The sequence below is a fragment of the Arachis ipaensis genome, chromosome B04 (genome assembly GCF_000816755.2).
Source record: "Arachis ipaensis cultivar K30076 chromosome B04, Araip1.1, whole genome shotgun sequence".
NCBI classification, from domain to species: Eukaryota; Viridiplantae; Streptophyta; class Magnoliopsida; order Fabales; family Fabaceae; genus Arachis; species Arachis ipaensis.
In genome coordinates, this window is record NC_029788.2 from 920,352 (window position 1) to 934,538 (window position 14,187).

Below are 14,187 nucleotides of genomic sequence, written 5' to 3' on the forward strand. Positions count from 1 at the left end.
CTGTTGAGCGAGCGCGTGTTTATACGCTCCTTGATGTGAATTGTGAAGTTAGTTTTTGCTGAGCTTGGGTCAACATAATTAAACTTAATTGTCAAAAAGACTTATATGTGTAGCAGCCTTCTTATTTTTTATGATGCAAAAATTGATGTAAAATTATTTTTTATAGCAAGTGAACCATAAACAAAAAGAGTTGAGTCGTGTGGAGATGGTCTCAAAACTTTGATAATAATCCTTAATTTAAAAAAAAAAGGCTAAACATAAAAAAAAGGTGGGAAAAAGTGTGAAGTGAAGTAGCGAACAGAGAAGTAAACTAAAGAGGAAGGAGCTGAAGCTTGGGACCCGCCAAAGAGTTTTGAGGTAACGCATGACACAGTATCCATCTATCCATCAAATTTCAAAAGTACAACTCAAAACGTTAACACTTTGAGTTTGAGTAGGCGACTGAAGGGCCTCTATTTCCTTCCTTTCTAAAAAGCAAAGCTATCATCTCTCTCTCTCTCTCTCTCTCTCTCTCAATATATATGCAACAACCGCTTCGCATCTGATCCAAGAATCCCAAGCTTAACTTCTCATTATTTGTCCTCTTGTGATCTGTAAGTTTTTCATTTCTGTTTATATTTTTTCGTTAGCTTTTCTCTCATTGCTTCAATTTTATTGCAGAAAGGAACCCAAACAAAAAAGTAACGAGAATAGTTAGGGTTTGTGTTGTTTCATTGTTGAAAATCTCTCAGTTTTCTCTTTGATTCTTAATAAGCTTGATGGCCAATGTGCAGTTTTGGCCAGTAGTATCAATCTCAATTAATTAAATTCCTGATTTGGCTTTATGTTCTTTAATTTGTTATTTTCTACTATTTTTTGCATGTCTGAGAGTGATTGCTTTGCCCCTTTGTCCCTTTTCTATGGATATTTTGTTTAAATTCATTGAGCTGTTTACGGAACTAGAATCTTCTCAATTATTTATGCTAAAGCTTTCTTTGCTGCCATTGGCAGAGTTGATTGCTCGTGGAGATGACAAGGGTGACCCGTGATTTCGGGGATACCATGTATAAAGATGCAGTGCCGGCAGTTTCAGCTGACGTGATATTTGCTTCTCTTCGATTTCCTAATTACAAACTTGGAGCTAACAATCAAATCATGGAGACAAAGGATGACCCGAAAGTATTATCTATGAAGGAGGTTGTTGCACGTGAGACTGCACTGCTGTTGGAACAACAGAAGCGTCTGTCAGTTCGTGACCTTGCTAATAAATTTGAGAAGGGTTTGGCAGCTGCTGCTAAACTATCTGAAGAGGTCGACCTTTATATATATATATATATTTTCTGATTCAACATAGTGCTTACTGTTGAAGGCTTTCTCAACATGAGATTTATTATGTAGTTTGTTTTTTCAAATGTTTCCTGTCGAGATAATCAGTGATTTTTCCTAAGAAGTGCATGCCTTATTTCTCCTGAGCGTGGCCTCTGATGATGAAACACAGGCTAGACTGAGGGAAGCAGCATCCTTGGAGAAGCATGTTCTTTTGAAAAAGCTTAGAGATGCACTTGAATCCTTAAAAGGGCGAGTTGCAGGAAGAAACAAAGAAGATGTAGAGGAAGCAATTTCTATGGTTAGTTTATTTTTATTGAAAGAAAGGATATCTACTTATATATACCTAATAAATAGATTATAATTTTATAATATTTGTTATGTTACATGTTGGAGGATTTATATATGTTGACACTATCAATATAAAGTCTTGTTCATCATGCATGATCCTTCTTACATCCTCATGAAAGTAGTTTTGTGGAAATAATTGAAAATGAGTATATTCATATGTCTAGGAGAGCTGATTGTTCAGCATTGTACCTGCCATAGGTACCCTGTAATCTCCGCAATTTGCATGTAAGGATAAATGGCCAACATTCAAGACCATCGCCAATCAACAATGACTGTGTCACAACTGATTTGTAGAGGGAAAGGCACTTATGGGTTAATAGCTAGTGGATGCTGGCTAAAGAATTCAGCCTGTAAATTTTTTAGCTATCATTTATATCCTCAGCGGCAGGAAACTGGGCTTTTGGTTTTGGATTCCGGATAGGATGCATGCATTTTCTTGCTAGTATCTGCTAGAGTTTATTGTTTTTATTCGAACATGTACGGGTTTCAATTATCTCTAGGACATTTAGTTCCCTTTGAAAAGGGTAGTTCGGTGCACAAGCATCCGACATTACCACAGGGTCTGGGGAAGGGTTGCACCCAAAAGATGTAATGTATGCAGCCTAATCTAATAATTGCATTAGTGGCTGATTTCACGACACAGTCACATGGAGACAACTCAACCATTGCTCCAAGGCTCCCCTTCATTGAGTTTCCTTTAAATTGATGGATTTTGTATGATAAATTTAGCCTTAAAATAAATATATTGATAGGATTTTGGTGGAGACAGCACATAAGGCACAAACTTTTTGTTACATTTCTTGGTGTCATCAAATACGTTGACTAGATTATTTGAAATTTCACCTTGCATTTGGTTAGCCCAGTTATTCTAGAGTTGATGATACTTAAACCACTGTGGGGTCTTAAATTGCTATTTTTTGGGTGTGGCTAGTAGACACGGAGTAATGTTGTAACCATATGCATCTGGTGATCAGATAGGTTTTTGTTGCTATTAGGGTATTCTGTTTCTTTTTATAGAATACTTATTCTTGCACCAGTTTATTCGTGCTATCTTTTAAGAACACTAACTTATTCAGTTTACTATGTAGGTTGAAGCTCTAGCAGTTCAGTTGACTCAAAGAGAAGGGGAACTAATACAAGAGAAGGCTGAAGTGAAGAAGCTAACAAATTTTCTTAAGCAGGTGATGTTAACTATTAACTTTAACCCCTTTTTGGTTACGGAAGTAGAACTTTGATTAGAAATAGGACAATAGGACCAAGGCGTATAAAGAAAGAAAATATTATATCGCACCTGAACTCTACAGCAAAACAAAACTGAATGAAGATATTATTTCCTGAAGAACAGTCCAGTGCCACTCCAAGTCCAACAAGGGAATTTCTTGAAAAGAATGTCTTCCGCACACCAAAGGGATGACAAAAACTATGCTTTCCCCGTAAAATTTGACTACATTGATGTCCTTGTTAGTTGAAAGCACTCCACCTAAGCTGAAGCCAATGAATGTACTGTGTAAATTGGGTAATTCTATAAAATGAACAGCATAATATTCTTTGATTCTGAGGAAAAACAGGAATGGTATGAGAGAGTATTTGAAAATTGAAAACATCAACAATATACACAGAAAATTCGTAACTATTACATACACTATGCATATACACGGAGACAAAGTTATCAAAATGTTTTGTGTTGCAACATTTTCTAGTTGGCTCTAGGATCATTATTTAATCAAAGTATAATGCATACTTAATTATGAAATGAACGGAAAATTACCTTCTAAGTTTTGATGGTTTGTCTATGATTCTGTTTCAGAAACTATTTATAACTTTTTGTACAATAAGAATTGCTTTTGTTAGGAAAGTTTATCTTGTAGAACCACTCGTTTTCTCTTTTATTATTTTAGCATGTTACACATATACAGTTTTTTCTTTTTTCGCAGCTTTTCTTGTCATTGAAATATTAGTTACCATGAAATGGATTTGCCTCAGTTTAGTCTTCTATCTTGGCTGCATAAAGAAATTTGTTTTTGGATGTTGAGCGATTAGATTCATTTCCAGGCTTCTGAAGATGCTAAGAAACTCGTTGATGAGGAAAGGGCTTTTGCTCGTTCTGAAATAGATAATGCCAGAGCAGCAGTTCAGAGGGTCGAGGAGGCACTTCAGGATCATGAGAGGATGTCTCGAGCTACAGGGAAGCAGGTTTGTGGTATTTACTTGTCATGTGTAGCACTTGTGAATTCTAAAATTGAGGGATTTGAATCTATCCTTCTGTCCCATCAATAAATAGATGACAATAATTTCACTTATTTTCTTTCAGTACATTTGTTCTAAATCTAATCAATTTATAAAATTTAAGAGTAAAACGAAACTTCTTGTTTGATTTCGTCAACTTGTTTTGAAGTAGCTTAATGTTGGATACTGGAAACTAGTTAAATTAGGCTTTTATGAATATTCAATCACCCTTTCCGGAAATTTATTAGTCAGCTGTATGGTTCTTAGACCACTTGCTTCTTTGATGGTTCTCGTCTAATATCATCTGTTTATCTGGAATATTCCCTTGTCTGTACTGTTTCTTGTTTGTACATAATGCACCACAAAATTTATTTCTTTATTCTGGGTTCTAGTCTTTTTAAGGATTTTCACTGTAGAAAGCACTTTAATGAAAGGGGAAGTAGTGAGATTCAGTCCCTTTTACTTTTGCTTGGTTACTCTAACTACCTTCCAAATCCCAATAGAGTTATTTATTCTTCTAGATCTTTATTATCTATTTATTTATTTTTTAAGTCCTCCTTTCAGTGTTTTGTGGTTTCTCCTAGCATGGAGAAGTTTCTTCGTAACTAGTACATTTGGAAATGTAAAGCTTAATCTAAGTTGAAATCCAGTGAGTGGATAACAGAACCAATTAATACTGTCAGTATTGGTCATGATATGTGCTGCACAAAATTGGAACAGTGGTCTGTTATGTCAATATTGCAGGCAAGCTACTCTCATTCATAACTTTGTTATCCTGGATGAATCTTTGATGTGACCTTTCACTTAATATATAGGACTAAGGAATTCAACTTGGATCATTCAAAAGTTCTGAAAGAAAAATAAGGATACAAGAAATTCGTGGGAGTTTGCTGCTTTTTGTGTTTGTTTAGTTTACTCAGTTGAGACTTGAAAGGGTCATCTTTGTCCAAAATTTGCTATTGGGTTGGATTATATTAAGTTCTGTTCAAGATTGTTTCATTTTGTTTGCTTCCCTAGTTGTTCTTTACTCATTTGCTAAGAAAGACTATAAATATCAAATTAATGGATGCCGTAGACGTTAATTTGTAGAAACAACAATAAAAGCAACAAGATTCTTTTCAGGAAGAGGACAGCATCACCACAAATTTATAAGAATTAAGTTGTATTTTAACAAAAATTGGTTTTATGGGAACTTTAGGACCTGGAAGAATTGATGAAAGAAGTTCAAGAAGCCCGAAGAATCAAAATGCTGCATCAACCAAGCAAGGTATATATTTACTTTACCGTATTTCATCTATGTTATAGATCAATTGGATCAATTATTTGAAATTCTTCCATTTTTGTTGTAGTTCCTTGTCCCTGCCCTTAACTTTGTTTATGTTCTCTACTCATTGACAGCATAATTTTCATGTGTTCTTTCTTGCTTAATGTGCTTCTGTGTATTTGCATAAACCTGGGTTCTTAATACTAAGTGTTGTAATCCATACAAATATTAACTCTATAGAGGCAGAGAGAGCATCAAGAACTAGTTGTGACCTTGTGGGTAACTGGGAATATATTATGATTAATGGCTGGAGTTTTCCTATTAGTGGTTGAATGATTGATGTTGTTCTCCTGTGTTGAAATGGCTTGTTTCCCATTACTCTGTAGATTCGTTTTGATAATATTTTTACTTTATCTTATTTTATTTATTTCTTTTTTTAGTAAGGAAAGTAATTTATTGTTTGCTGAATCAACTTTAGGTCATGTCTATGGAACATGAGCTTCGAGCATTGAGGGCCCAACTCTCAGAGAAGTCTAGACACTATCTTCGACTTCACAGGGAGGTATGCTTGTCAATTGTCACCAAATGTCATTTTGAAAAGGCTGTGATTTGAGTAGTTGTTTACTTGTTTCTTTTTTGATTTGCCAAATAGTTGTTTCTTTGGTAATTTCAATTGTGCTCGTTGAATGTGGTTTCCTTGTAGGGGTTTTTGTTGGGCAATAGAGAAACTGTCGTCTAACAAAATTTCAGCTTATAAATGAATTCTATCTTGTTTAGTTTGGAGATGACATGTCATTATTCTGGTGTGAGCTGCACCTATAAGGGAACAAATTTTCCATTTTTCATTTTTGTTTATTTATTTATTTTTTTTGTATTTCATTTAGTTGCTATTAATTCCTTGTCATTCTCTAAAACATAGCTGAGAATATGGCACTGCTTGTATCTAGAGTCTAGACTATCATGCTCTCAAATCCTCATACTTAATCCGAATCATAGGCAAAACAACGAGTGAAGTGCAAGTAAACATAAATGTAAGAGTTTTCCATATTCCCCGAGTCTGAGACTATGATGGAGAGACTTTACGTGGTTACCCTTTTTTGCCTAATGTCAATGCATTATTCTTTTCTTTTCTTTCCTTTCCTTTTTTTTTTCTCTTCTTACCAACTGAGTTGAATTGTCCTTATTTGATAATATAGCAATCTAGCATTGTTCATTGAAAGTTTCCACTGATTGTCATCCACTATATTTTTCAGTTGTCAAGGATGAAGAAAGGGGAGGAAAAAGCTTCCCATTTATACGAGTTAGAAGGAACTGAAACACTTGGTTCATATTTACAAATTGAACCTTGCTCTGATAATGCCCTCGAACTTTCAAAATGTTCATTTCAGTGGTATCGTGTATCACCGGATGGTGCCAAAAAGGAACTTATTTCAGGTACATCTTCCAAAAGTTTTGCACTTCATGACATCTTTTGTTCCATTCAATTTTATTTTTTCATTTATTTTTTTCTCTCTTCAATTTAGTAGACTTGTGACTGGCACATTTTTCTACTTCTGGTTTGCCCTTGTTAGATAAAGAAGATTAGTGACCTCCATAAGGAGAACGCCTTTTGATGGAACCTTCTATTGAGAGAACAACTGCTATTTGTTAATAGGTTAAATTATTTTGTTAGTCCTTATAGTTTCACTATATTTGTAATTAAGTCCCTACACTTTCAAAGTTTTTATTGGTTCTCTATGAGTTTTAAATGTGTAATCACATCTTTATAGTTCCAAAAATGTATAACTTAAGAGAAATATGTTGAGACATTCGCTAGTGGTGTGAGATGGATGAAAGCATTTTTGTAGCGTTTACTGTTAAAAAGGATCTAATTCCAAATTTAAAACTAGTGTAAGGACCCAATTGAAAACTTTTAAAATGTAGGGACCTAATTATAAATTTGGAAAAACTATAGGGACTAACAAAGTAATTTAACCTTGTTAATATTAATAATTCTGATTTTCCAAGAAAAATTCTTAAGGGCTATCAAGTTTGGTTTTGAAGTGTAGATGTGCACATTGATTGCATGTCTATTTACAGCTAATTTTTAAAGTAACATTGATTTGCTTGTCATTCCTATTACTCATTATTCTTTGCGCTACCATTTAAGATGCGCATTGTGTTGGAAATGGTGATTGTTATTAAACATTATATTTGGTAGATTTATCATTTGGATACTTGCATAAATGATACAACTTTCTCATTCTCAGGAGCTACAAAGTCAGTTTATGCCCCTGAACCTTTAGATGTTGGACGCATACTGCAAGTTGATATTATTTCAGAAAGCCTTCAAATCACTCTGTCAACTACTGGTCAAATAGATCCAGGTTTGTTTGCAATCTGAACTTTGATATTTTCATTTAGTACTCATCAACAGAAATGGCTTCTATGGCTTCCTTTTAAATGGCAAACTTTCTGCTTTTTCAACTTGAAGTAAAAGACATGCGACACGTGTTGCTTTGCCTCGTCAAGTTGAGCATAAACTATTTTGTATTGTCTTTCAGCTGCTGGTTTGGGAACCTATGTAGAGGCACTTGTGCGGAAACATGATACTGAATTCAATGTATGTCATTACAATTCTTTTTAACTTATATTCTTTACTCTTTTCTTTACCCTTTTAACTAATTTAGATACAAGCATCAATGTGAGTTGTTGGGAGCTGCCATTTGTATTGTTATATAAGGTTATGATTTGTGCTTTTAATATGTTAGAAGAGAGATGGTGAGTGAGAATCTAGCGGGGGATGCATTGACTTAGTTGAGTTCGGTTAAGTATATTGTACACAAGAACTACCCAGATGCTAATTCTAATCCAAATAAAACAAGCCTGTAGAGTGATATTGATACATATTCTAGTTCTAGCATGAGTAAACAAACAGCACTAATGTGTTTAATGGGATTTGGTCAGTAGCCAAATTGCTTTAATTTGGATCATATGCGGTGTAATATTGCAACTAGTTAACACGTTTTTGTTAGTAATTCTTCAATAGGAGCCTCCTAGTTCTTAGTTTAATGAGGTGCTAATTCATGTTCTGATAACATATCCTTGTAAGTTCTGTGGTTCCTTGACATTTCATCGAAGTTTGAGACCAGGCCTATGATTTTGCATCTGGACAACATTGAGTACGTTTAGAAATCTTTAGGACAAATAAGATAAAATATGGTTTGGAACAAAATTGAGACATGGACAGTCTTTGGGAAAACAAAGGTACGTTACCCTTTTTGGAATTATTGCATGCTTAAGCAAATAGTCTAGAAATCCTTTGACATAGTATCTGAATTTCAATACAAGATTCTAGTAAGTTGCGACACTGCTTCCATGTACTAAGTTTATCAGTGTTTTATCACTCATTCTTTTGCCTCTAATCTTTAGGTAAAAGAGAGTGGGTAGTTTTAAGGCTATTTAACTGCAGTTATGTGCAGTGTGTTGCATTTTTTTAACATTTCAATTTTCTCTGGACAGATTCCGTGACAATAATGGTAGTTGTATTGAATACTTTTCAGGTCGTTGTAACTCAGATGAATGGCTCACACCAACCAACTGAATCTATACATGCGCTTCATGTTGGAAAGATGAGGATGAAGCTCTGTAAAGGAAAGACAACAATTGCCAAAGAATACTATTCAAGCTCAATGCAGGTATTCCAAATTGAGCAATTATGTGAACCACTGCATTTCATACACCTACAGTGCACACCGTATAGAAAACAGAAAATGACAAAAGTTAACAGTATAGAAAGATAAAGAAGTTATGAACTGGAATTTCATAAAAAAAATGTTCAACTCTCTCTCTCTCTCTCTCTCTCTCTCTCTCTCTCTCTCTCAAATCCCAAATTTATATTATTTCAAATAACTAACAAGAAAAAACATTATGAGTCAATTCACAAGACCTATGAGGGTACTAACAAAAGTTTAAGATTTTAAGTTATGGAAATGTAAATGTTGATTTGAATGTCCCAACTATAGGTCCCAGTATTTTTAGGATAGTTACCAACATAATTTAGTACATTGCCAATATTTTACCTTTATTCTAATATTCTATCTTAGAGTGCATAAGGTTTAGATAAGCTATAAGATATGAATTTATCAAAATTATATTGATGAATGCATGTTCCATGATGTTCATTTCCATTTTAACAACTAAGTATATGTGTTGATCCTCTCATTACAATTCAAGCTCAAGAATATTATTCCCAACACTTATTATAATATTTTTTCTCATGGACAAACGAAATGCAAATACGTTCCTACACCCAAAAGGTAACACACCTAAGTACTTGAATATAATACCAAAGTTCAATAGATCTCCCTAGAACATTAAGTTAAGAAAAGAAACTAAACACCAATAATACATGAAAATTCTTATCAAGAAGGAAATTATACTGCACAATCTCAAATTCCAAATTCATCCCACACATGCAATAAAAAATAAAATACACGTTATATGAGAAGAAAATTTATAAAGATAGTTGCCCTAATAAGTATCTAGTAAATTATAAAAAATAAATTCAGGAACTCTACCACAGACATACTGATTCCAACATAAAGATTAATATTTGTGGAGAGGTAAGAAACCATTATTGCTCTTCAATACAATCATAGATGCTTTACTCTGCATTGAGGGTGTTGGGATGAACATTGATGTAAGATGGCATTGGAAGGGGTTTCAATAAGAAAATGGTGTTTGAATTATGATGGTGATGCTCAAATCGAAATGTTTATGGGGCAAGAGATACGGAAATTAGGGACGAGTAGAAAGATTAGTCGGTAAAGATGGGAGAGATGAGACAGTTGGAACTTGGAAAAGAGGAAGACTCGTATTTGAGATATATCTATGTTGGGGGGTGTGTGTGAGAATAAGAGAGAGAACTGAACATTATTTAATGAATTTCCACCTCAAAGTTTCTCTTTCTATACGGCTTAGTTTTGTCATTTCTGATTTTTAAACGATGTGCATCATGGTTCATAGGTGTATGAAATGGAGTGACAACATCAAAATAGTTTTCTCGCTATCATTCTGACTCGAGTTTTTTCTAAACACCGAAAGGAACCTTGTATTTATTGCATGATGAAGACTAACTTTTCTTAGCACAACTCTTTTCTAGCAGTGTATGATTTATGAGGTTTTATTTAGAACAAGCTTAAGATTTTCCTTCTCATCTCATTTGAATAAACAAAAATGTAATCAAATAATGTTCAATGCTCTTGTTCTTAAGCTTTGCGGTGTTCGAGGAGGTGGGAATGCTGCTGCACAGGCTCTATTTTGGCAGCCAAAGCAAGGGCTTTCTTTTGTATTAGCTTTTGAATCAGAGCGAGAAAGGAATGCAGCTATCATGCTTGCAAGGAGGTTTGCATTTGACTGTAATGTAAGTCTTTCTGAATATTAGCTGCAGATCTTTGCTGAAAATAGCTGTTATGGTTGGAGCATATTTCAACCTTCCATTTTTCTCTTGGTCTCCATTGCTGAATTATGAATGGCTAAAATGCAGATTGTTCTTGCTGGACCAGATCATAAAGCTCCTTTAGATACATGATGCGACCTCCTTGACTAGTATATATATATTTTTTTCAACTGTAATTATTTGAGTTCCCACTTAGTGGGATAAGGCTTTGTCATCATTGTTGTTGTAATTATTTGAGTTCTGCATTGTACTACAAGTGTGTAAAAGTGAAGTTTGTAACGTTATTGTGATTAGGATTCATTCATATCATACCCTGTGGTCTACCATTTTCTTTCACCAACACCAGGGCATTTTTTTTGTTTGCCTTTGTGAGTGATAGTTAGCAAACTATTTGAGCTTACACTTTGGGATTGGTGTGAGCCACGCCCATTGTTTGTTGTGTGCTAATTGATTGTATTTGATTGATCCAATTACTGTAAGAGTTTTCCTTATTGCATGTCTAATTGTCTATAGATACGCATATGAGTGATTTTAGATTTTATTTATTGCAAACACTCCAGAACCCCCTGATATACAGAGGATAATTTACCCTTCCTGAAGTGGCAATATGTGATTGCTTCATATTTAATCTAATAAATAATTATAGTTTAATTTAATTAGACTAGTGTTAAAAACCTTAACCAAATAAGAATATCATATTGTATATGGTAAATCCTATTTTGCAATTTGTAAAATGTTTAACTCAAATCCTAACTTAAGTTTAAAAATTCTGAGTCTAAAAAAATAAAGGGAAAAAAAAAAAGACAGATGAACAGGAAAAACAAAACGCATAAAAGAATGAGAAATGAGAAAAATGAGAGGGAAATAGAAGACTGAAAAAACATAAAAGGAAAAAAAAAGAAGAGAAAATGAGCAGTGAGAAAGCAAATGATGTATTTATATCAATTTTGTCGTTTTTACTCATATTTGGGATCTTTCGCATTCTTCCTTGTCATAAAGAAGAGACAAGTGATACAACATACATTTTTCATTCGGAAAATGTTTAGTAACAAAAAAATATTAGCAAAAACAGGCATAACTTTCTTTATTTAACATTCATTAATTATCATAACTTTCTTTATTTAACATTCATTAATTATCGCCACAATTAATGAATGCTAAATAAGAAAAGTTTCGGTTGTTTTTTTTGTCTACCTAGCATTACCCCATTCATTTTTTATGGTTGTCTCTAATTAAATTTAATGGAAATTGAAAAATAGCGAAGTGGTATTTGCTCGCGAGGAAAACATTCCAAGTGTAAGAAAGGCAGGTGATGCACCTAGACCAATGTTGCCTTTTTTGTTCTCATCTAGAATCCTCTGCATTACAACGTTTTTTACTCCTTCTCTATCGTCACTCATTGTATTTAACTAAGGTGAATATTTTAATGAAAACTCCATAATTATTTTTATGTGAAGGTATTTCATTTTAACTATTGATTAATGAGTTATAGAGTTTAATTTTGATATATTATAAAAGTATTAAAGTGTAGTTAAATAAATAAGTCATATTTTTATTAAGTGTAGTTAAATAAATAAGTTACATTTTTAAACAACATCTTTATGAAAAAATATTTTTGACATTTTCATTGTAATAGGTATAAGGCGTCCATAACTAATGCTTTTTCGTTTTTCTTGTAATCCTTTTAATTGGACAAATTTCACTCTACACTTTGAATTTGCCTACAAATTAGTCCCTAAAGCATTAAAAAAAAAAACCATACAAACAATTTCTACTATCAATAATAAAAGTTGTCATTGTGATACCACAGTATTAAAAGATCTTTTGGGAAAACTCATTTTGATAAAAACAACATGATTGTTGTTGCCTTATTTTAGTGATGCTGTCATCCATAAACGTATCACGCCTCCGTCATTCTAGTCATTCTAATAACCAATTACAACTACTCTAACTGTTAAACACATACCGTTGGTCACTTTGCAAAATTTGGACCATTGATGGAATAACGGTTTCAATAGTTTTCAATATTCCCATGTAATGTAAAGTAAATACTCGGCATTAATCTCAAAGGCATATTTATCTTTTGTTATTTAGATAAACCAAAAATGGTGGAGAAGGATGAAAATGAAAAAGAAGATGAAAAGCAAGAAGATGAAAAGAGTGGATTTTTTCATGCGGTGAAGGATTTCATTCATGACGTTGGGGAGAAGATCGAGGAGGTAGTTGGGTTCGGGAAGCCAACTGCTGACGTGGCCGCAGTACACATTTCATCCATCAATGTTGACAAGGCAGACCTTGTTCTTGATTTGGTGATAAAGAACCCAAATCCAGTGCCTATCCCTCTAATAGACATAAACTATTCGATCGAGAGTGGTGAGAGAAAATTAGTTTCAGGATTGATACCAGATGCAGGTACAATACATTCACATGGAGAAGAGACCATACAAGTTCCTGTCACTTTGGCATATGCAGATATCAAAAACACTTATCACGATATTCAACCCGGAAGCATTCTTCCATATAGGGTGATGGTTGACCTAATTTTTGATGTTCCTATTTTGGGAAGGCTAACCTTGCCTATGGAGAAAACTGGAGAAATTCCAATTCCGTACAAGCCTGATGTCAATGTTGAGAAAATTCAGTTCGAGAGATTCTCTACTGAAGAGACGGTTGCTATTCTTCACATGAAAATAGAGAATAAGAATGACTTTGATCTCAACGTCAATGCGCTTGAATATGAGGTGTGGCTTGGTGATGTGAACATTGGAGGTGCGGAGCTACCGAAATCCGCAACGATTGAGAAAGGTGGAATCAACTTCATTGATATTCCAGTCACGTTTAGGCCTAAGGATTTTGGATCTGCAGTTTGGGATATGATTAGAGGAAGGGGAACAGGCTACACCATAAAAGGAAATGTTGATGTTGACACGCCGTTTGGTGCAATGAAGTTGCCCATCAGCAAAGTCGGTGGTACTACGAAATTCAAGAAGAAAAAGGATTGTGATGGCGATGATGACAATAAGGTTCTTCAACTTCTTTTCTCAATATCTCTTCCTCATCACTTTGGATTTTTCATTTTTTCTAGTTTCAAAAGAAAGCTGAACACTATCTTAGTTGCAGATAAATTTACATAATAGTTAAAAATTATTAAATAATTTAATAATTTGATTAAATTATCATTTAACTAACTATTTTCAACTAAGTTAAGTGCACCTAAATTTTTACTATAAAAACAACAATCTCGCTACGTTACTAACAGTATTTCTACCAACTTCTGTCAACTTTGGTTTATAATTGTGTTTAATGGAAGTGTCTTTGTAGATGTGTCTAATAAAAATATTTTTTATGACCGTGTCTAATAGAAATATCTTTATAGATATATTTTTTAGATGTGTCTCTTTATACATGTATTTAAAATATAATAATTCATTATTGTTGATAATAAGTTGGCAGATAATATGTTGGTATCCTATACTTTTCCACAATGCATGATTGCATTCTAAATGTATTGGTTATTGATTTTTGTATGTGAATTTTTTTTCCATTATATATTAATTATTAGAGAGGAACAATAATAATCAACCATAAAAATAAAAAAATC

General features: G+C 33.6%; 2 protein-coding genes across 3 annotated transcripts in view; both read left to right on the forward strand.

The window, feature by feature from the left end:
• LOC107638348 (stomatal closure-related actin-binding protein 1) lies at positions 334–11,098 on the forward strand. 2 transcript variants are annotated; one of them, XM_016341581.2, is made up of 13 exons: positions 334–593; positions 991–1,290; positions 1,478–1,606; positions 2,745–2,837; positions 3,709–3,849; positions 5,081–5,149; positions 5,625–5,708; positions 6,400–6,580; positions 7,396–7,512; positions 7,690–7,748; positions 8,689–8,823; positions 10,401–10,550; positions 10,674–11,098. In XM_016341581.2, the coding sequence occupies exons 2-13, from the start codon at positions 1,009–1,011 to the stop codon at positions 10,716–10,718; spliced, it is 1,485 nt and encodes a 494-aa protein (XP_016197067.1). In that variant the 5' UTR covers positions 334–593; positions 991–1,008; the 3' UTR covers positions 10,719–11,098. The 2 variants fall into 2 exon arrangements, with proteins under 2 accessions (XP_016197067.1, XP_020975985.1); XM_021120326.1 differs by lacking the exon at positions 334–593 and adding an exon at positions 681–698.
• Positions 12,455–14,187, forward strand: part of LOC107635829 (desiccation-related protein At2g46140-like) — a 2,515-nt gene continuing 782 nt past the window's right edge. Inside the window, exon 1 of the mRNA XM_021120327.1 lies at positions 12,455–13,609. Within this exon, the coding sequence (XP_020975986.1) occupies positions 12,692–13,609 (918 nt within the window). The 5' untranslated portion in view covers positions 12,455–12,691. The remainder of the gene's footprint in view (positions 13,610–14,187) is intronic.

Bases quoted from the DNA above. Each gene is read 5' to 3' on its own strand.
- LOC107638348 (XM_016341581.2), top strand. From the start codon at position 1,009: ATGACAAGGGTGACCCGTGATTTCGGGGATACCATGTATAAAGATGCA. The intron at 1,607-2,744 runs GTTAGTTTATTT...TTTACTATGTAG, and splicing joins TAGAGGAAGCAATTTCTATG to GTTGAAGCTCTAGCAGTTCA. The intron at 8,824-10,400 runs GTATTCCAAATT...CTTGTTCTTAAG, and splicing joins ACTATTCAAGCTCAATGCAG to CTTTGCGGTGTTCGAGGAGG.